Source organism: Pteropus medius, unplaced genomic scaffold (assembly GCF_902729225.1).
Source record: "Pteropus medius unplaced genomic scaffold, Ma_sr-lr_union100, whole genome shotgun sequence".
NCBI lineage: Eukaryota > Metazoa > Chordata > Mammalia > Chiroptera > Pteropodidae > Pteropus > Pteropus medius.
Genome location: NW_024352783.1, coordinates 3,768,882 through 3,792,659, shown reverse-complemented (window position 1 = coordinate 3,792,659; position 23,778 = coordinate 3,768,882). Strand labels below are relative to the sequence as shown.

General features: G+C 37.4%; 1 protein-coding gene across 3 annotated transcripts in view; it reads right to left on the bottom strand.

The window, feature by feature from the left end:
- The window catches only part of DNAH9 (dynein axonemal heavy chain 9), a 310,371-nt gene that overhangs the window by 161,551 nt on the left and 125,042 nt on the right, over nt 1-23,778 (bottom strand). For all 3 annotated transcript variants that reach the window (XM_039847368.1, XM_039847369.1, XM_039847370.1), the window contains 8 exons: nt 22,392-22,549; nt 19,738-19,876; nt 17,262-17,549; nt 9,659-9,869; nt 5,323-5,450; nt 3,342-3,450; nt 2,130-2,277; nt 881-1,055 (listed from right to left, as the gene is read on the bottom strand). In XM_039847368.1, the coding sequence (XP_039703302.1) occupies nt 881-1,055; nt 2,130-2,277; nt 3,342-3,450; nt 5,323-5,450; nt 9,659-9,869; nt 17,262-17,549; nt 19,738-19,876; nt 22,392-22,549 (1,356 nt within the window). The remainder of the gene's footprint in view (nt 1-880; nt 1,056-2,129; nt 2,278-3,341; nt 3,451-5,322; nt 5,451-9,658; nt 9,870-17,261; nt 17,550-19,737; nt 19,877-22,391; nt 22,550-23,778) is intronic.

The following is a 23,778-nucleotide window of genomic DNA, read 5'->3' as shown; positions in this document are numbered from 1 at the left end:
CATCCTCACTATCATCGTCCTCATCTCTTTTGTTCACATAAGGAAAATAAGGTAGAGAGAAGTTAAGTTACTTGTCAATATCCCCCAGATAATAAGTGGCAGAGTTGCAATTCATATCTGGAGTCCATGTTCTTAACCTGTATAAGATATTTTCTGACAGCTAGAGTTGATTGTAAAAGACCAATCTGCATAATTTCGAATATGTTGTTTCTAGATAAAATACCTTTTATTTGGAGGAAACTAAGTATATACATGGGTAGGAATGCATAAGTATTAAGGAATAAGATGCCAAGATACTCCAGGCCAACATCCCTGCCCCTAAAGCATGAGGCTACAACAGCCAACACCATAAGATAGATACTACTTTGGTTTCCTACCCCTAGATTTCAAGTAAGCTTTGGTTCAAACTTCTATGAACAGATCTGTGTTTCAGGGTTATGGGATATGATGGTTAACTCTGGCCTGGTAAAGGTTGACACACGCTTATTCTGGAAGATTTGTAGAAGGCTAAAGGGATTTCTCATACTAAAGCTTCTACAGCACAGCATCATTTTGCCTATAAAATACACATCACCCTGAAAAGTACTGTACTTATACCTCCAGTTGTTCAAACTCAAACACTGCAATTCTCCATGAAATCAAGGAAACATTCACTAACTCAAAAAGCAACAGATCCAAATACATTCCAATCTCGTTTCACCACATGACTTTCTATGGGGACTGATGTGTTTAGCAGTGCAGCGGGTAGATAACTAAATAATTTGATGCTCTCATGTTAATTCTGACATTTAGCAGTTCCACATTCCAAACCTTTTTTGGAAAATCAGCTTTTGCCACTGTGGACTTGAATGTGGGTGTCAACCTCAGAATATCCTTTTACCTGATCTTGGATCATTGCTCCACCAAAAGCCCAGATGGCAGCAAACACAAAATAAAGCTCATAGGTTTCCTTGGGGCAGTCTGCAGGGATGTCCTCCATGGTCAGGAGACACTCAAGAAGGTGGCACAGCATCTGTACCATGCTCTGTTCTGGGATTGGAATTATCTTCTTAAATCTGCAAAGAGAGACCCAATATGCTAAAAAAACCCTGCATTTTCCATCCCAGAGGCATTGTTGGACGGCTATGCAACCCACGTGGGTGTAGTGGACTCATGATTTACCAAGTTCTTTGGGATTACAGAGGACCATGGTGCTACTTAAGCCTATTTTCTCATCAGTTATTTTTGGGCCAGCTCCCTTTGTAGAGAAGGAAGAAAGGCACAGAATGCTCCTGAGAAAGTTTCTTTTCTCATCTTCCTTCCTTTAATATCCTCTCCCTCTCCTCTCCCCTTCTTTGAACATTGATGATCCCCTCTCACTCCTTGAGAATGTGGACAACTGCAACCAAATGAGTAAATATTTCAGTAGTTTCACTCCTTTCACAGTTTCCTCAATTGTCAAGAAGTCAGAGTCAAAGTGAGTATAATTCTGAGGTTCCACAACTTCAGCTCAGAGGAGTTCCATCAATTAAAACACACTGAAAACATTTTCTCTGGGGAAGTATTTTGTGTTAGCTCTTGTTTTAAACCTAGTTGCAGTCCTTACAACAATGCTTTCGAGTGGTCTAATAGTCTAGGCCTTACTTCCATGAGTAATGAGAAAACTGAGTACTTAATGGGCTTTCCTTCATTTCTTTAACTATATTTGTAACAGACACAGCCAGGAACAGGAAGTGGGTCCCATATGTCACTAACAGGTGTCATCTTCACCTGTAAGCCTGTTGATCTGGCCTGTATATCATTTGTAGGAGGGCCGGCTGCATGCCTTGAAAACTGAAGGACCACCCAGAATTGTTTTCTGATATTGCAGCTTACAGCTTCTTTAGAATACACTCATGTGGCACTCACAAAAGGTATTTAAAATCTTCTCCTCTTCACTTTTCTAACTTCTTGCCTGAACTTATAGTAGGCATTTCATGGCCACCCTACTATGTTTTCCTCTTTGCCATCTGCCATGCCTGGAGGGGAATGGTCTAGAGACATCTGACTTCAGGGACAGGACAGAAAGAACATTATTGGGATATAAATTATGACCCAACATGCTTTTTATTGCTGCTTTAACTTGCCACCTTCCTTATTTCTTGGCCTACCTGGTTCTGAGTGTGTCTAAGCAGATTGGAAGATACTTGTCAAATAGGATGGTTAGGTTGGCTCTCTCTGTCTGGATTTCCCTCTTGTCAATCCAGCTGCTAACTGGAGGGTTCCATCCTAGGTCTCCTGGGTTGATGTACAGGATCCCTGGGAGCATAAGGAATATTGTCAGTGAATTTTCCACAGATATCAGTGTATTTTTCACCCCAGAGAGTTATTTTATCTGTTTAGAAAATTAACTGATGATATTAGCTGATAAAGAGCAGTATTAAGGATCCCAAGGCCAAGTATAGGCTCAGGAGGAAAGAAAGGCTATGAATGATTAGAAATAGTCATCATGGTGCAGAAGTGTATAGTGGGTTGAATGGTGAACCTAAAAGGATATGCCTACCTAATCCCTATGTGACCTTATTTGAGAAAAGAGACTTTGCAGATATAATTAACTTAAGGATCTTGAGAGGAGATTACCCTAAATTATCTAAGTGAGACATTTACAAGTGTCCTTATAAGAAACAGAGACAAAAGACACACCGAGGAGAAGGTCACATGAAGACGGAGGTGGAGGTTGGAGTCATAGGGCCATAAGCCAAGGAATTCCTAAACTAGAATGTACAGGGAAGGATTTCGGGTATTTGACTTTGAAAACTATGAGAGAATAAATTTCTATTGTTTTAAAAGCCACCAAGTTTCTAATAATTGGTTATGGTAGCCCTATGAAACAAATACAGACTGAGAGAGATGGTTCTTCTGGCCTGTGTTCTCCAACCTCGGCACAGGTCCTTGAAAGGGAGTCTGATATTTTATTGTAGAGATCAAACAAGGCAGTGCAGTTAGGGAAAGTTAAGCTATAAAGTAGTTATTTTCACTAGGGTGTAGTAAGAATTGTAATGCTTGGTCATCTCCACCAACATGGAGGCTTGAACTGGCCTAAAAGTAGTCTAATTTGAGGCACTTATATACAGAGGACAGTTGTCCAGCTCAGGGGCCATTTCCTTTCCCATTACCATAACATTCCTCAAAAAAAATCACATGGGCCTTGCCTTAGAGCTAAGCCTTGTGGATGTACATTAGGACTGTGAATTAAGCCAGAGTTTTGGAAGATCGATATTTGGCTCCTATTTGGAGCTTTCTTCAGAGCCAGCAATATCATATGTAATGCTAGAGACACCTGTCTTCAACTGAGCTTTTTCCCCCCGTTTCTTAGGCCGTACCTGCTCTGGAGACAGTTGCTGGTGTGGCCGTGCGCAGGTGGCTGATCTCAAAGAGGAGCCTCATTGTGGGATTCAGAAGAATTCTCTCATTGCTTGCCAAGGTCAGCACCTGAAGACAACAAGGAGGGACACACCAAGTAGAAAAGAGTTATGATGCATGGCCAACTGGTGGGGTTCTGGCTGATTACTTCTGGTAGGAACTAGGAGTGATTATTTTCTTCCTTTGTGATTATAGTCAACCCTCAAACTACACAAGGGTTAAGGGTGCCAACTGCCAATGCAGTCAAAAATATGCATATAATTGAAGCCAGCATTCCACATAAGCAGATTCCAACCATCAGTTAACCTTTGAACAACATGGATTTGAACTGAGAGGGTCAATTGAAAAATCTGTGTATAAGTGGACATATGCAGTTCAAGCCCACTTGTTCAAGGGTCAACTGTATAATTATTTTCTAAGTTTTTTTGCAACAATCCTCTCTTTCCTCCTGTATGCCCTCTATCTCCATCCCTGTGTGTGTGTGTGCATGCGTGTATTGAATCAGGAAAAAAATTATTGAAAAAGTTTAAATTTATGTCAATGATTCAAATGAACTAGACCATATTAGAATAATAATATTATTAAAGGAAAAAAGCTTAGGCTTCATATCACTGCTGTTTCTTTTAAAGTAGTCCCTCTTGGATAGCATACATTTATTCTAATGAATCTGTAAATGTTGAAGCCATCGTACAACTTCTAATCTGGATGTTCTTTCTGAACAAGTTTAGGAGCAGCTATCAGCTTAAAAGCCACTTTATTGGCATTCAGTTAGTTTTCATTGTTTATAAAAAATAAAATATGCTCTCTATGAATAAAGATTTGTCACCATCTAGGATGTCTGACAGGTTCAAAACATATCTGATTCTCAGTTTCCTTATTTAAAAAAAAAGAAAAAAGTAAAGAAAAAAGATTTAAATAGATGATTTAATACTCCTTTCGGCTTTAAATATTAAATTAATCTATTTGCAGAAGATTCTTAATTATAACAACAGTAAAAACAGTGTGAGCAATGGCAGTGCCATTGAAGTAAGTGAAAATTGTCACTTGCATGGATCAGTTCTGAGATGTCTATTAAAGACACTGGTAATAAGTGAAAGTATGATCTTGAAGAGATACCTGCACTCCCACATTCATTACAACATTATTTACAATAGCCAAGACATGAAAACAACCTAAATGTCCATCAATAGATGAATGAATAAAGAAGATGTGTGTATATATGTAAATATGCATTTACATATATACACACATATACCTCCTCCACACACATACACAACAACGAAATATTAGCCATAAAAAAGAAGGAAATCCTGCCATTTGCGACAACATGGATGGACCTGGAAGGCGTAAAGTTAAGTGAAATAAGTCAGACAGTGAAAGACAGATACTGTGAAATCTAAATAAACCAGACAGAGAAAGACAATTTGAGGAATCTAAAAAAAACAAACTCACAGAGACAGAGTAGAATGATGCTTGCTAGCGATGGGGCAGGTGGGGTGAGGGGAGGAAATGAGTGAAGGTGATCAAAGAGAACAATCTCCTAGTTAAAGATGAATAATTTGGGGGATATAATATACAGCATGGTGACTATAGTTAACAATACTGTATTGTATATTTGAAAATTGTTAAAAGAGCAGCTCTTAGAAATCCTCACCACACACACACAAAGATAATCATGAGGTTATAGGGGTATCAACCAATCTTATTGTGATAATCATTTTGCATTATAAATGTATTTCAAATTATCACATGGTATACCTTAAATTTACACATTGGTATATGTTAATTATATCTCAATAAAATTGGAAAAATTTTTAAATAAAGATAATGTCAATAATTCCTTAATCAGGGCCAGGCCTTGTGTGGAATCAAGATATGCCTAGGGGACCAGTTTTATAGATGAGTAGGGGTGCTGTGGAAATTTCCCTTCCCTCTCAATACCTTGTTGTCATCCATGACAGTGTTCAGAGACTCAATCCACATTGGATCTATGTCACCATCCAGTAAAATCCACTTGGGCCCATCATGGGTGATGTTGGCAAGCTCCCGCATGATGGAAGAGAACAATCCTGAAAGGAGCCACAGATAACTTATTTCCCTTTCACCATCAGTCTTTTTCTTAATACACAGCCTTTCCCTATTGGCTGCAACACTCAGAGTTGGTATAAATAGAAAAGGCAGGTCAGAACAGGCTTTGTATTCTATTCTACCAAACATCTGGCAGTGCCCAAAGGTCCACTCTGTGCTCCAGTCTGACTTTTTGCAAATGTACAACAGCAGCAAAACAACAACAAAACCTGACAGAACTACCTCTTTAAATAACAAGAGACCCCAGTGAATCATTTCAACAGGCAACTGTGACATGATGGAGTTACATAAAAACTTTTTAGGTAAGGTTTCCATCCTTAGTAATTGTGCCCAGGTGAATCTTGGCGAATGTAGGCTTTGAGAGAAGGCCCAGTGTGATTCTAATAGGCATTACATGAAATTTATATCTTTTGTAGATAGAATTGATTTTTATGATACTAAGCTTCCCTAATCGATAATATAGCATGTCTTTTCATTTATTCAAATATTGCTATGTGTTCTTTAGTAAAGTTTCATGGCTTTTTCAATATATCTCTTTGGCCAAATCTACTCCTAAACATACCATAGTTTTTACTTGTAAATGGGAATTTTTTCACAATGTTTCCATTTTTGCCTGGCTACTGCTAGTATAGAGAAAAGCTACCAAACTTTATGTGTTTATTTTATATTTAGTTACCTTTGATACATTTTCTTAAAAAGTCTAGTGATTTTTCAATAATGCCTCTTGAGTTTTCAAGGTATACAGTTGTATAATCAGCAAGAAAATAAATTTTCTGCTTTCCTTCAATTTATATCATGCATTCCATTTTCTGGTCTAGTGCATTTTCTAGAACCCCACCAAGCAATGTTAAATAATAATGTTGATAATAGGTTTCCCTGATTTATTCCTGCTTTTAATAAAAATAGCTTTAGTTTCTCATCATTCAGAATGTTTCTTTTTCCTTATGGCTTTAGGCAAAAAATATCATATTTAAGAGATTTTCTTTTATTCTTATTTTACTTAGAATTTTAAAAATTAGGAACAGCTACTGAATTTTTAGCATCAAATGATTGATCAAATAATTTTCTGTTTTAATTTGCCAATTCTGTATGTTATATTTAAAAAAATAATTGATCTATCTTCATTTTCCTGGAGTATATTCTGCTTGGTTAAAGTGTATTATTCTTTTGAAATACTGTTGGATTTTATTCAGAATTTCTGAATCTACGTTAATAAGTGAAATTGGGTTTTTGTTTTTGCTTCTACATAAAGATTGATAAGATTATTCTGGTTTCATAAAATAAATTAAAAGGTGTCTTTTTAAAATGACTGAAATTATCTTTTTTGTTTGTTTTGCTATTTAAAATTTTCTTTTTCATTAGTTTATTTGTTTTCTACTTCCTATTGAGCAAATTTTATTAATTTATATTTTGCTAGGGGATCATTTGTTTCTTCTAGTTTTTCAAATATGTGTCATTTAATTGTTTTTTTTTCTATTTTAATCTTGTCTATATTTACTATATCTTCTTTCTAATTCCTAATCTTATATACTTTTACTCTTTTCCCCCCATTAATTATTCTCACAATGGACTTATTTGCTTATACAAAAAACCCCAATATTTATATTGATTTATCCTTGCTATAATTTTTGGTCCCTTCCTACTAATTTCAGCTTTTATCTTTATTAGTTTCTTCTCCCCAATTTTCTTCAGTTTAATTTATTACTCTTTAAGTAATTTCTTAGGATGGCTACTGACTTCATTTTCAGCCTACCTTCTGGAATAAAGAGAGTTTAAAGTGTCTCCTATTGACTCTAGATGTGTCCAGAGATTTCTGTATGAAGTATTCTTTTTTTTATTGCTTCCTAGAGGGATTAAAATTTAATTTTCTTTTAATTCAGAGGTTAAGTGAGTATTTCTTGATTTGCAAATAGTAAAATTATTTTTCATAATTTTCTTGCTATTTGTTTCTAGTTATATTTCATTATTATCAGAGAATGTGGCCTATGAATTGATACTTTTGGATTCATTATGGTTCTTCTGTGGCCAACTAAATTTTTAATTTGGGGAAATGTTCCATGAACCAACCATGAAAGGAATATTTTCATATTTATAAGATATAAAATTCTATAACTATGTTATATTGAGTTTTATGATGCATTTCTAAATTCTTCTATGTCTACACCTATTTTTTTGTCTACCAGATCTGTCTAACTTTGAAAAAGACCTATTAATATAATTTACTTTATTTCCATTTTTAAGTTTTCTTAAAAATTTTAAAATGGTATATAGTCCATTAACTTGGAAGTTCTCTTGTTTAGTAAACACATATTTATGATCATTACAAGTTTTGTTTGTTAATTTCTCCATATTTAATGTATTTATTTAACAAAACTGTAATTAAAATTCCAACACAATTAAAGTTTAAATTATATTATGTGAGCTTAAATTCAATATGGAGTAAGAAATGCCTTAGACTAGCTAAGAAAATTACAAAAATATATTGAGGAGGAACTTACCTCATCATATATTACAATGTTGTAAAATAATTATAACCAAAATAGAATTACATTAGTATAGGATTAGATAAATAGGTGAGTGGGACAAAGTAGACAACTGAGAATCAGAGCCCAGTATATACGACAAGCTGGTATTTAGATTCAGAAGGAAAGGATAGTTTACTTAATAAACAGTGCTTGCACATTCAGCTATCCATCTGGGAGGAAATAAAGTTGATTCTCTACTTTGTCTCATACTAAGCCCCAAAATAAATCCAGATGGATAAAAAATGTTAATGTAAAAAAAATCTTTAGTACCAACTTTATGATACTATATCTATAGCTAAAAGTTAGAAAGAGCTATTAACTAAACAGGAATCCCAGATGCTAAGAAGACTAGACAGACATAATTTCCTATTTTAACAAGTGCATGGTTCAGGGAGAAGGCCATGTATAGATGGAGGTAGATATTAGAGCGATGCATCAACAAGCCAAAGAATGCCAAGGACTGATGGCAACTACCAGGAACTAGGAAGGATTTTTGCTTAGAGTCTTTGGAGGGATTGTAGTCCTGCGAACAGCTCAGTTTTGGACTTGGCCTCCAGAACTGTAAAAAATTAAATGTCTGTTAAATTAAGCTAGGAAAAGAATAATAAAAATAAAAAGTGCATGGTAAATATGCCAGAAGTGTCAGTAGACAAATGGTAGACTGAGAAAAAACATCAGTAATGCATATAAACAGATAAAAGGTTAATATCTTTGATATTAAACAAACTCTTAAAAACTGATAAGAAAATTATGGAGAAAAATAAAATTACAAAAGAGCCAATTACTAAGACCAATAAGAAGGAAAAGAAGCTAAGCCTCATTAATAGTCAGCAAAATAAAAATTAGAGAGCTGCTTGTTAAATCCCTTTATTTTAGACTTCTGATTGAAGGCCGTGAATTAGTGAAATCCAGACAGCTTGACCCTGATGTAGTCAGACATTAAGATGTTAGGAGGGAGCTGAGACTTTCTAGAAAGAGGTTCCCATCGGCTTATAGGGAGTTTTCTCCCATTTTCTTTTCTGCTCCCTCCTAGTTGACAGGAGACCTTTTCCAACATGTATCTGTGATTTTTAAGTCTTTGAAAGTGATGTCGAAGTCAACATCAAGTACACATGGGTTTAGAACTCTGAATTGCTGTAGAAGAGACTGTGGTTCTGGGACTCTTCTAAGGTGAATGATGTCGCCAGCATCAACAGAACCTGGCCTAGACAGTCTTCTTTAGCAGCCTCCCCATCACTCATGGGGCAATGCTCATAGCGAGAGGTGCCCTCTGTGGGATGCTGGACTACACCACTCCTTTGGGAATGAGCTGCATACCTTCCCTCCTTACTCATGTCTTAAACCCATTTCCAAGCAGTGTAGAGACTCCATGACTCGTGCTATAGAGTCACTAAACTACAGCTGAATGCCTGCCCTGCTGTAACCTTTTTAAGTGCCTTCTCTCAAAGGCAGTTGGAAGAGTCTCCAAGGAAAGAGAACATCTGAAAAGCTGTGGTTTCCTTCCATGCCCAAATCAGTTTCTTCCTTTCTTTGATTCTTTTCACCTCCTCTCATCCCAAACAGATCAGTCCAGTGTTCTCTTCACATCACCCTGCTATATTTAAGCCTGCCGCAGGCTCTGAGTATATGGCAAGAACTTTCTCCTAGGGGTATCCCACTCTTACCATCCTTCCATTCTCGTGTGGCTGGATTGATGATGCCAAAGAGCTCGTCATTTGTGACTGCTTTGGGATTGAGGTCAGTCCAGACAGGACGGCGTTTCATAATCTGATAGGTCTTGTACAAGGACCTCAGCACCTGAGATTTGCCAGTGCCAGCACTGCCCACCACAAACACAGAGTGCCGTATTGCCAGAAGTTCCTCCAACTGGACCACCTGGGGAGACACAAAATGCAGCCAAAGAGAATAACCTGTTACTCACCTACTCTTCTGTGAGTCAGGCTGGTGTCTGAAGTGAGACTTCATGTCAACAGAAGAAGGGTTACTCACCATAAAATGAGATGGGTCCTAAATGGAGGGCAACATAATTCATTTATTCACTTATTTATCATTCAGTCATATAATTATTAGTCATCAACTAAGTGCTGGAGAGTATACCAGTTGAGGGAGATTCAGAGGTGACTCTTCTTTCCTCCATGATCTCATAGTATGATGCAGTCATGTTGAATTTTTATTATTATTACATTACATAATTACATTATTATTGTAATGTAAAGTGATAAGTACCATAATAAAGTTATTTATAAAGTGCTATGGGAATAGAGAAGAGGAAACAATTGATTGTGTAAAGATAAAGGGAATAAGAAGGGCTTCACAGAGGAGCAGGCATTTGAACTGAGGCTTTAGGAATGAGGAGAAGTTTGCCTAGAAGATGAACATTCCAGGCAGAGGTAAGAGCACAAACAAAGGCTGTGGTGTGGCAGAGCATGATGTGGTTGGTCAGACAGTTCAATGAAGCTGGAGCCAATGAGTTCCTGGGGACAACGATAGCCTTGAAGGTTTCATTACTTTTGTCATAGCTTGCCCTCGTGCTCACTCTTCCACACTGTTGTATACACTTACTGAAATGAAAATTAGATGATGTCACTGCCATCAGTCTGTTCCCTCAGTGTTTCTCCATAGCTTTGGTGATGAAATCCAAAATCCTTAGACTGATTTACAAGACCCGTATGCAGCCTGGCCCCAAGCATCCTCCAGTTTTATCTTTTATCCCCCAACATGCACATTCTAGGTAGATAATTACTTGGAGTTCTTTAACGATGTTCTTTTTTGTGTCTATGCTTTTCAATATACTGTGCCTTCTGTTCAGAAGTTATCCTTTTTCCTTTCTTCCTCTGGCTGCCCCTACACATCCCTTAGTCCAGGGTAGGTGCCCCATACCTACATCCTTTATGTTAATACTTATCAATATTGCAATTGTTACTTTTCTGTCTCCCTATGAGATTACCATCTCCTTGAAGGCAGGCAGGGCTGGGATTCTTATCTCTATTTCCAGTGTCTAGCAGAGAACCTAGCACATATGAAGTACTCAACAAATATTTGCTGAAAATATGAAGGATGGCTGGAAAGATTGGATTGGCCCCCTCATGAAAGGTCTTATAGGTCATGACCTAAAGTATGTGAACTTTATTATAGGTCGTTTCTTCATATTTTGCACCACAAGATCCTTAATAGCAGAGGAAAGTGAACCGAAGGGTAAATGTACTGAAATATTGACAGGGTAGTAGAACAGTAGAAAACTTTCCCCCATACATTTTGTTTATTCTACATTTAAAAAATGGTAATAACACATATATTTCTTTAAAAAAATTTTAAGTGATACAGGTGTTAAAAAACATTCTAGAATCATACAACAAGGGAATTAGGAAAGTGGTACTGCTAGGCTCAACATGAAGGTAGCAGATTAGTGGCTATTCTGGGGAGCAAGATGATTAGCTTCCATTGTGGCTGGATAATTTATTGAGATATTAGAGTTTTATTTTCTATACCATCAATATTTTTCTCTTCTCTATTCCAAGCCATTGCTGTTCTTCTGATTCAGGGCCCAAAAGCACTCAGAGGAGAATCTCAATCTTGGCTCTTGTTTTCATCCTTCAGGGACTTAGTACAGGATCTTCCCAGATAAGGATGGGGAAAGTGGTCAGGAAGGGTCTCTGAGTAGCTGACATCTAAGCTAACATACAATTGAAAAAAGTCAGCCATATAAAGACCAGTGGGAATAGCATTCCAGGTAGAGTGACAGTAAGTGCTAAAGCCTTAAGGTAAGCTTAGAGAGCTCAAAGAAAAGAAAGGAAAAAGGGAGGGTGGTATCACATGAGGTAAAAGAGGTATGCTGGGTCAGATATGTAGGAACTGGTCCTTGAAATTTTATTCTAAGTGCACAAGGAAGCAATTTTAAAAATGAAATTGACCTGAGGTCATTGCATTAAAAAATATGGATGAGGAGGGGATGGGGCAGAGGGAATGGAAGAGGCAGTGGTACTCTGGCTGTTGAATGGAGACTATTACTATATTCTCAGATTTTTTTCCCTGCTACTAGACAGACTTGAAGTTGTTCTAGTTCCATCACTACCTTTTTGTTCATTTCAACAGCTTTATTGAGATATAATTCACGTACTACAAAATTCACATTTTTAAAGTGTACAATTCAATGATTTTTTAGCATGTTCAAAGAATTGTACAAGCATCACTACTATTCAATTTTAGGATATTTCATTACTACAACAGGAAAATCCATACTCATTAGCAGTCACTCCCGATCTCCATCCCTACCTCTCAGCCCTATCCAACCCCTGATATACATTCTGCCTCTATAGATTTGCCTATTTTAGACATTTCCTATAAATCGCTTATGATATTTTCAAGGCTCATTCAGGCTGTAGCATGTATCAGTACTTCATTCCTTTTTATAGCTGAATAAGATTTCATTGTATAAGTATACCACATTTGTTTATTCATTTATCTACTGATAAATGGGTTATTTCTATTTTCTATTATGAATCTGTCAACTTTTCACAGTATCTTTTGTAAGATAAATATATAAATATCCCTATGCTACCTTCTATCTTTCCATAGCCTATCTTCTTTCAGATACATTATACTTTTATATTGTTATGTTTGATAACATTTACATTCTATTCTTTACTTATATTTAGGTGTGCTATATTTTTCATGATTCTAAGAGTTGAAAAACAATAGTGGCTTATATTTTTATGATTATAGATATTTTTCACTACAAAAGAAAGTAATTTTCTAGAATATATTGTGTTTTCTATGGGCCTGGTGTCATGACTTAACTAAGAATGTTCTAGGCATCAATCCAAGGTCGAATGGATACTCTTTTCCTACACTACATATGTTCATCAATATCAGGTCACATTTACTTTTTAAGATAAAATTTAGACCATGACTCTTTTTTCTCTTGGTGTTTTTAATTGCTTTCCTTTCCCCATAACTTGGAAGTTAAATAAAATATATAAGAACTTTCGTCTTGTTAATCTATTCTTGATTTGAATATATTCAATTTTGAGGTCATTTTTCTTGGACATTACAGACTTCCTGCTCTAATTTTGGCTGATTGTTTTCTCGGTCTGCTAATAGCTCTCGTTCTGTGATTCCTTTCCTTAACTCTTGATATTTTCAATCCCATGACTTTTTTTCTTGTTTTTCATCCTTATTTTGATGTTGTATGTCCCCAAATAACCTATTCAAAAAAGGTGCATAAGAAGTAAAACATATAGCTCTTTGAAAATATCTTGAATGATAATTTGGTTTATATAGAATTCTAGTCTTGAAATAATTTCCCCTCAGAACATTGAAAGAATGGTGTCCTTGTCCTCTAGTATCTGATATTGCTGATGAGACGTTCTGATGTCATTCTGAATTTCATTCCTTCCTTGGGTCACCTGTACTACTACTCCATCACCTAACAAGGAAACTTTTACTTTTTTCTCTTGACTCTTGACTGCTGAAATTCTGTTATCATGTGTCTTTGTATAAGTCCATTTAAATCCACTCTGTTCCAAACTGACTGAGCCCATCAGTCTGGACACACATCTCTCCAGCTCTAACAAGTCTTCTCTGTTCTTTCTTTCTAGAATTTGTTGCATAACTTAGATTGATCCTCTGTATGTCATATGGCCTTTTGTACTTTCTGCCTCTCGTGTGTATTTGTGTATTATATATATTATATACCGTATTAAATATCCATATTATGTTATATTTTATTATACATATATTTATGTTATATTTCATTATACACACATTATATAAATTTATTATACCCCATATATGTACATATGTACATACATACATACATACATACATACATACATACATAGGTCATCTTAGGAGACTTCCTTGTCTTTTTTTCCAGTCCTCTCACTGAATTTTGTGTGTCATCAATGACACAATTCATTTCAAAAGGCTCTTTCCAATTCTCCAAGAGTTTTTTTTTTATAGCATCTTATTCTTATTTTAAGGATACAATTTTCTTAAATTTCTTCAAGATACTAATTAGAACTTTCAAAATGTTCTGTTTCTTATTTCTACCAGGATCAGTTGCTATATGTGTATGTGTGCTTGTGAATGTGTGTGTGTGTCTGTCGGTCAATTGGTTGTCTTTCTCTCATGTTGCTGGTTTTCTCCAGTCTCGAGTTTAAATGAAGAGCTTCATTGTGTTTCCTAGGAGCTAGGATGCTGGATATGTGGTCTCCAGGGTGGGAGGACAAAGAGGGAGCTCTGCACAAGGTCAGATCTTGGCCTTTGTCTTTGTCCTTTCACTTGTGGGTGAGTGAGTGGGTGGCTGACCTTCAGGCCAAGGGTCCCAAACAGAATGGAAGAGCTTTTTTTAAAAGGTGGCCCTAGTATCCTAAGAGCAGCCGTAGTTTCCCCCAAAGAGTTTATTAAATTCCCTCAGACTTTTCTTTTTTGATTATGTGTTAAATGCCTGGCTGTGCATGGTCTGCATTCTTGGGAACTAAAGACTAGAATGGGGAGCTGGGAGAAGAATCTGGTGAGCCAAGTGGCAATATTGTAGGGTAAACAGACTTACTGATACCTCTCTGGCTATTTCAGTTCTCTTTCTCATCCCTGCCCTCCTTCACTACCAACTCCAAACCCAGAGCTTCTCTAGGATTCTCCTTGGCAGGCTGGCCGTGTCCTTTCTTGCTCTGTTTGATCTGTCAACCTGCTTTCATGCTCTCTTCATATTTTCAGAAATTTATTGTAATATTCGTTTCCCAGTTTCCTCTTTTTAAAAATAAAATAAAACAAGAAATCTAAAAACACTAAATTTATATTATTGCTTTTAAGGGATCATAGGATGCCATCTCAAATCAAAGCCTCACTAGGATTTTTGATGAATTAACTTTCAGAAATTTTAGTGGACAGTGCTAATAAAAACTGGGTAGAAAACATCATCTCTTCTGAGATCCTTTAGTAGAGAGCAGAAAGTGATTATAAAAAAGAAGGGAAGAAAACACAATGTGAGCCTACCAACAAATAAACAGGAAGGAAGGGTAAGATACCAAATAGGAAAAAATGCAGAAAATGGGGAAGGAGGGTCATATTGCTTCAGCAGACTCTTAGAGAGCCTGAGAAGATGTGCACTGTCCTGATCTAAGACATGAGTTCCAGTGCCCTTCATTTTAGGAACCTCTTTGGATTTAATTCATTTCTGGGGTTGGGGTGGGGGCATCTCTTAAGATCAGACCCTTTAAGAGGAAACCCCTCAGCCTGTCATTCAAAGCCTTCGATATCATGGTTCCATATTATCTTTCTAGTCCTATTGCCCACTCCCCACCACTACCATCCCCAAACCTTTTTTTCTCTAACAATACTGGACTTGTTGCTGTTGCTGGTACAATCTCTATGATTCCCCACCTACTTCTTTGTTGACCATTTCCTTCTATCTGGAAAGCCCTCCTGCCCATCCCTACCCTTAAAAAATCTATCCACTGAACTTACGAGGAGAGAGGTTGGGAGTTAGGAAGGGCAAACTGGCAAAAACAATTACAACTGTGAAGGACCAGGTAATGCTTTGTTTTCTTCTGTAAAACCGTTCCTCAAGGGGGAGCACTTTGCCTCCCATGAAACAGATTAATGGAATATCTTGGAGAAGTAATAGCATCCTAGTTTTCTCATCTATAAAGTGTCACCTGTCTTGAGGGTTTGGGGAACCTAATGTGATACAGAATATAAAACAACTTGTGAACTCTAAAGTGATGTTCATTTGATTCTTAAAGATATTATTTTACAGGAAAAAATTCCATCCATGTCCATGTACTCCAGAACCCTCTTTTGTGGGACTTGTCATATTCTGCTCCAAGGCATAGTTATTTGTGTGCAGGAACTTCTACTGTAACATTTATGCATCCTAAAAATGTTAACTGCTGCAAAATTGCACAGTAAAAATAACAGGCTTATGGGAAAACAGGATTGGGGCAGGTCACTCAAACGTACAGAATTTTGTATCCTAAGCCCTAAAAATTCAACATTGCCTTCTAATTCCAACGGAAATTCTAGCACAGTTAAATCATTAGAGAATTTGCCAACGACCTCATGTCTGTTAATCCTTTAAAACCTTAAATCTGGAGGCCTGTGCTTTTTTTTCAATATATAGATCATGGACATATTCTCTTCTAATGACCATTTTAATCACAACTAATGCTCTAATCTAAATGGAGCATTCTTCATTATTCTACTGTTTTAACATATAGGGAAATATCTTCTGCTGCCTTGAGCATCCCTAGAAAATAGCACAAACCATTATGGTTCCTACAGCTATGAAACTAGTTGTACTAAAGTTTTAGGGTTTTTTTTTTTTTAAGGTCTATATCTATTCTAAATGTATTCATTTTCTATTCTTGCTATAAGAAATTATTGCCAACTTAAAGGCTTACACAATACAAATTTATTATCTATATTTTAGGTGGTCAGAAGTCCAAAATGGGTCTTATTGGGCTCAAATCTTGGTGTTGGCAGGGATGTTTTTCTGAATGCTCTAGTGGAGAATCTGTTATTTTGCCTTTTCCAGCTTCTAGAGGCTGCCCACATTTGTGGGTTGTGGTCCCTTCCTCCATTTTCAAAGCCAGCAGTGGCTGATTGAGTTTATCCCATGGCATCACCCTGACACTCACTCTCCTACCTCCCTCTTTCATTTATTAGGCTACCCAATAAACCAGGATCATCTCCCAATCTCAAGGTCAGCTGATTAGCAAACTTAATTCTATCTGCAACTTTAATCCCCCCTTGCCATGTAACATAACATGTTCACAAATTCTGGAGATTAGGCTGTAGATATCTTGTGGGAGGTGGTGTTATTCTGCCTACCATCTTAAGATTTTCTTCTTTAATTGTAGAAAGCCTGATTCTGATCACATCAGAATATTTATAAGAGAAGAAGAGTACATATAAACTGGCCTCCATGTTATATTACTTTTCTGTTATATATCACTTCATGTTATATCATTTTTCTATTATCATGTACAAAGTAATTCACATGAAAGGAACACATGCTATAACAGAGCAGACTGTCATTCCTCCCATTGGACCATGAATTCCCTTACTGTTGGGGCTCTGTTTTTCTCTTGCCTTTCCCAGCACGCATTCTACATTTCCACATTATGAGTGCCGTGTTGTGGTTATTACAAAGTAGATAAATATCTGTACATCTAAAGCAACTCTTTGGATCAAGGATGAAATATAACCCACCATCCAAGAAATGACTTAAGAGACAAATATTGGGAGGGAAAAACCCATGTGTACCTTGAGCACAAAGTTGTCCTCAGCCTGGAGCTTCAGGTCCACTACTGCCTTTTTAACCACAGCTTCGAAGTTGAGGTCTGTCTTCTGAGGGACATTCAGGGTGGGAAAGAGGTCCCCAATCAGGCCCATAAACACTGGCATGTCATCAGTCACGATCTTGGGGATATTGAAATCTCGCAAGGAGCGCATCAGGACTTGGTCCTCAGACCGGTCAGGGTCTCCTCGCTTCAGGGATCCTGCCACTACCAGCACAGATTTGATGGCTCGCAGGCCCCAGTCATAGTGATCCTGAGGGAAGGCAGCGAGGGTTAGACTAGAGTTGCTGGGATGCAGAACACCATAAGCTCAGGCTAGTGTCCGCAAAATTATAGATATCACATCAGTGTTAGATCACTTTTGAGGCCAAGGCAGAGGCATAGCAAAGAATGATGTAGGAAATCATGATCCTGGGATCCTGGTTCCTAGTTTAGCATTAGTTACTTTTCTAGCTGTGATGACAACAAAGCAGACACAGAACAAACTGGGAACTGGGGGTCAGGGAGATTAAAACTATCCCAAACTATCTAGCTACCCCTTGTACATCAAGGAGGGAGCCATGTTAACTCTTAGAGATGGTTGAGGCAGAGCTTATACACTCCACCTTGGAGGTCTTCCAACTCTGAGAAAAGGAGTTAAAAATCATTTTTAAAAAATTTTGTCAAAGGTGGAACTCAATAGTCACAAGTGCTGATAGTAGACTCTGGAAGAGTGGACCATACTGCTGTTATCAGGTCTCAGAGCAGTCTGATGGGAGAAATGGTGGAGTAGGCAGTTCAGAGCACAGAATTTGAACTCAGATAGACCTAGTTTCAAGACCCAGCTCTGCTACTTACTTCATAGCAGATTGTTATCTAATTAGAGCTGTGATGTATGCTACAAAAGACAACTCAGTGTGCAATGAAGACAATGGACGTGGTGGCTATACCTGAAATTTTGACTGTCTTCCCTCTTCTGAGCCTATGGACATCCTGTTCCTTCTGGCTTTGGCTGCACTTCTTTCTCATCTGTGCTTGACTGAATTCTACTCCCTTAGGTCTTCTTTAATATTGTTTTTTTAGGGAAGTCTGATCCTTGGCCTGGGTACAGCCACCACATCCTTTGTTTTCATTGCATACCAAACTCAAAGAAGACTAATGTAGGTACAGCAAGCATGATATGGAGAGGGCTGTGAACTGAAGTTGTGGAAATAGGCAGGAGAAAGAGCCCAACGCACTCTCTTTCAGACAGTGAAAAAGATATTGGATTTTATCCTAGGAATGGGGAGGTGCATTTTTAAATGATCATTCTGGCTGTGGCTAAAGTACAAATTTGAAGAGCTAGAGCAGAGGTGGAGAAACTAGCAGTAAGGCATTTCCAAGAGTTTATGCAAGAGACATGGGTGCTAGGGAATAAAGTGCTAGGAAGAAAGAGACATATTTGAGAAATATCCAGAGGGTAAAATGAACGATAGTTCATTCATGATTAGATGTAGAATTAAGGAAAAGTGTCAAGGATAATTCCCAGGGTTCTAGAATTAACAAGTAAATGATGGTTCCTCATACTGAAGCAAGGAATGCGGGAGAAGTAGTTGTGGGGTATAGGGAAGCAGGAGGATTCACTTTAGAGGCTGAGCTGGAGGTGCTTTTTAGAGATTCAGGGGAAGCTGTGGTATAGACCATTGGATATACAGGTTCAGAGTCCAAAAGAGAGGTTTTGGATAGTCATGAAAGTAAGTCACTGGTATGGAAGTTAATGGTGGTAGATAACCTAGAGAGAGGAAGCAAAGAGCAAGGGACCTGGGAACTGCAAAGAAAACAGCAGAGTTTTGTTTTTTTTTAAATTTATCTTGGACAGATTTAACAGGGCTGAAGGAGCTCATGTTGTGACAGCAAAGGTGATCCAAATAAGAGAACACCAAAGGGAAGTGAAATTCATTGGGAACAGCCCAGAAAAGCCTAGTTGGCTTGATAGCAATGAAGAAATTCTCCATCCAAGGTATAAACCTTGAAGGTTTTTGGTCATGTTTTAAGGTGTTATTTCTGTGAGTGGATCTGCCCTAGGCAGTAGCCACCTTTAAGGACAAGCAGCAATGAGAGGCATGGGTCTCTTTAATGCCTAACTCTCTCTTCCTAATGCTTTCCCCATCTTATGTCCTTCCAGGTAAAGACTATTCCATCTAAGGGTTTTCCTTGGCCACTGCAAGTGTGTCCTATAGGATGGTGATCTATGAGGTGCTGCATTTAAAAAAAATTATTTGACCACAGAAATCCATTTTTTAAATAGAATATTTAACAACACCTCTTTATTAAAGAAGTGTTCAGAGCTTTTAATAAACTATGGGCACAGTGACTCTCTATGAAAAGGCTCTAATATGTTTCCCTAATACATGAGCCCCAAAACCCATCCAGAGTGGGGCAATAACACATGACTGATTTTCCAGTTTAACTAGGGAGTGTACCTGTTTGGAGAGAAGCTCTTTGCACAACTGATAAAGAGTGATGAACTTTCTGGCTAATAACCGGGCTTCAATGAATCCTTCTGCCACCAGCATGATCTCACAGATCAACTCAAAGTCTGGAACAACCATCGCACAAGGCCTGTGTACAGGGAGAGAGAGGGTCAAGACAGTTTTCCAATCACAGTCCAAGACAAGAGACACTGGTTGAGATCATGAATGAAGGCATCCGTGAGTGTAAAACCTTAGTCCTTAGCAATGATTTCATCTAAGACTTTCAATTCAAAGTTGAATTAACTAAAGATAAAGAAAGTGAACTCTCTTGCCCAAGGTGATGGATGATGTTAGAAGAGAGGGAGGGAGTTGGGGCTACAACTCAAGTCTTGTAACTTGAGTCTAGTGTGCCTTACATAAGGCGCAGATCAGTAAAGCAAGTCATCTTGAATTAGGGGCTGAGATTGAAGAACTGAATCTCTTTTGGTATCTACAGAAAACTGACAATCTCTCTGTTCTTCATCCTCAAGACAAATGTATCCTCCAAGCCTGAACACTCAGGGCTTATCCTGTACTTACTTGCATATAAATGTAAATATATAATGCTAAGGGTTAAAGTAAATACTTATTAAGCCCACCTTGTCACAAAATGGCATACATAAGAATACAGAAGGGGATCTTTGTCTACATTATGTAAGGATTTACTTTGATTTTTTTCTTCTGGCTCTAGAAACATTTCATTTTAAAATTACTTGTTTTTAATTAATTTATTAGGTATGTAATAGGAGCCTAAGGTTGTTACATTTCCTTAATTGCATTTTCCCTACACTGATACAAAATTTTAAAAAATATTTCATTCAAATGTGTTTTTTCTTTATTTTATTGCGTTTAAATTCAAAGGAACAATCAAATACTTAGAAACCCAAAATGATTTTGCATCATGAAATAAGGTTAAGTATGTCTCCACACAATGGAAAGCAATACAGCCATGAAAAATAATGCTGTAGAAGAAAAATTATCTAATGACATGGGAAGACATTAATTAATGAAGGCAAGATACTAAACTATATAGGCTATGATCCTGAGTTTGAAAAAGAAATACTCTGCCCACAAAACATTGGAAGGAAGAATGCCAAATGGTTACACTGATTATCTCTGGATGGTAGGATTGGAATGAGGAGGAGCAGAGTCTAGAGTCAGACTGGCTGGGTTTAAATTCCGATTCTACCACTTGCTAGTTGGACTGTTGCTAACTCTAGTAACTAGGGTTACTACCCTGGGCAATTTGCTGAATCCATCTGTTTTCTCGCTGTATAAGAAGGATACTAATAATATCTGCCTCATAAGATCTTTATGAGAATTAAATGAAGAAGTAGATATTTGTCTTTATTGTTTTTACAAATATTTTTCGGTTCCCTCCCTCCCCAAATTTTCTTCTATAGACACGTTTTCTTTAAATTCAGGGAAAAAATATAAGGAATAATTTTTATCAGGGTGATAATCCACCTTCATTATTGTGTGTAACACACGGCTTACTTCATAAGTACTTTGTATAAACAAATAGAAAACAACACAATATTCTATTGTACCAGTTTAGACAGCCTGTTGGAATTCCAACAAGCTCTTGCTTAAAGTGGAGACTTGCTTGAGGAAGAGATACCCATACCACTCTTGTGATATAAGCATTTGCTACCATGGGAACAATTTAAAAATGAAGGACTCGAGTACACTGGGAGTTTTCCAGTTGCCTCCTAAGCCTCCATGTCCCCTGACAGCAGTAGGCCTCTCAGTCCTAAGACGAGACACCTTTGTCATAGCTCCCACAGCTTATCTCTCTTAGGTAACAGTTCAGTAGGGAGAAAATCAGAAGCCGTGAAGCATCTTTCAATTTTTTTCTTTGTTGGGGTGCCTTTTCTGAAAAAAAAAAGATAGAGATTCCAGCCCCTGCTAGGAAATGCATTTGTGTTTTCTTATCAAAATAAAGATTTTAAAACATGGCAATATTCACGGTTAACAAAGGTAAAAGAAAAGAGGTGCTCTTATGCATCACTACTAGCAGTATAATTCAGCACTACTCCTTTTAGAAAGCAATTTGGCAATGTGTATCAAGAACCTTAAAAATATTCGTCCCTGTTAACTCAGTAATTCCACTTCTGGGAAGCCAGCCAAAGAAAATAATCATGCATAGAGGGAGAAAAAAAAAAGACTAAAGATGTGTATTACAGCATTATGCATGAATTTATTTTAAATGTTAGAAACTGTCTTAATATTTAACTATGGGAGACTAGTTAACTTTATTGTGGACCATGAACTTGATAGAATAAAATGCAATCATGGAATGAGATTTATTAAGAATATCTGACAGAAGAAACTATTTATGATATGATTATGATAGACTATGAAATGAAAAATCAAAATAATACAAAACTGTGTGTAGACCACAAATGTAGACTACTAATGTATGACTTTAAAATATGCATGTAAAGAACAGTACACAATTAAGTAAAAAATCATTTTACTGATTATAACATTAAAAATGGTTTCTTAAAACTACTTTTCTATATGTTCCAAATTTCCTCTAACATATAGGTCATACTTTTCCAGTGGAAAAAATAAAAGCAGGCTCCCTTTGGGTCATCACGTGGGACAGAACTAATGCTCACCTGAAAAGAGCCTTGAGGTTCTCTGGCAGTTCTGTGCGGCCAGCGTAGCCTGGGTTCATGGTGATAAAGATACCCACAGAAGGATTCAGGCTAATTTCCTCCCCAAGGAAGTTGAACCGCTGCTTCTTATCTCGAATTGCATCTTGAATACTTTTTACCTGGTGAACAAGTCAACAGAAGTTTCTCTATTGCATTTTAGGTTTGGGATGGTAGCTAAAACTGGGAACCCACACAATATAAACACTAATCCTGTGGCCTCTTTCACTTAAGGACAGGTACAATGACCACAACCTGGACCCTTTACTACTGGACATTGGGTGCCTGTCCAAAACAAATCTGGCCGCACAGGTCTATATTTATATCACAGAGGCAAGACCTTGGGAGGGAACAGCAAACAGGTGTTTTATTCTCTTTGAGCATTGTCCACTCTGTGGTAACACAGAGTATTAGCATTAACCATGTGCTGAGCACTGTTCTGAGCACTTTTTATGCATTAACACATTTGATCCTCACCACAATCTGTTGAGCAGAGCACTTTAATACCATCATCCCTATTTCTCTATGATGAAATGGAAGCATTGAGAGGTGTAGTTTGCCCAACTTTACACAGCTACTAAGTAGTGGTGTCTGGATTTGAATTAGGCAAATGGATTCTGGGGCCTAGGCTCTTAGCCACTGTGTGATAGAAGAACACCAGTACCTACCTCTTGGGCTTGTTTTAAGAATTAAATTAAATGAAGTCATAAATAGTTTAGTATATAGAAAATATACTTAAAATTATAGCTTAAAATAACAGCTAACATGGAAGTTGTTCATGTGCCTATCGTCATTGCAGTTGTGGTCCTCATCTTAGTTTAACTTCTCACAATCACTCACCAGTATACTCTTCAAAACAGACAGCATTAAGCCCAGGTGACAACTGTGTAGATAGAAGGTCCTGTACCATGAGGAGAGGAAAGAGCCATAGTGGCAAAGGTAGGCTGAGGCCAAGTCCTCGAGGGCTATTAATGCCTTTCTAAAGTGATTAGGCTTTTGCTTAAATGTAGTCTGATGTCAGAGGGGATTTAGGTGAAGTTTGACCTGGTCAGATTTCTGTTCTAGGGTACTCTTACTAGCAGTGGGAAAGGGACAGATGTGAAATTCACCATTTTTTTTTTTACATCTGGTGCTTTGAAAAAACATGCAAAAATGGTCAGCAACATAAGGGGTGCATTTGTTCAGAAGAACTGGGAATGTCTCTGAGTATTTCCAGCCCCTCAGGGTTCTTGAAAGGAATACCTAAAAGCTGGGATCAGAGCAAGGATTTTTGAATGAGCCCCAAGCATGTCATCTATGCTTAGGGTGTTTAGAATAGTCAAAGTTTCTGTAGAGCTTGGCCTGCAGGGGT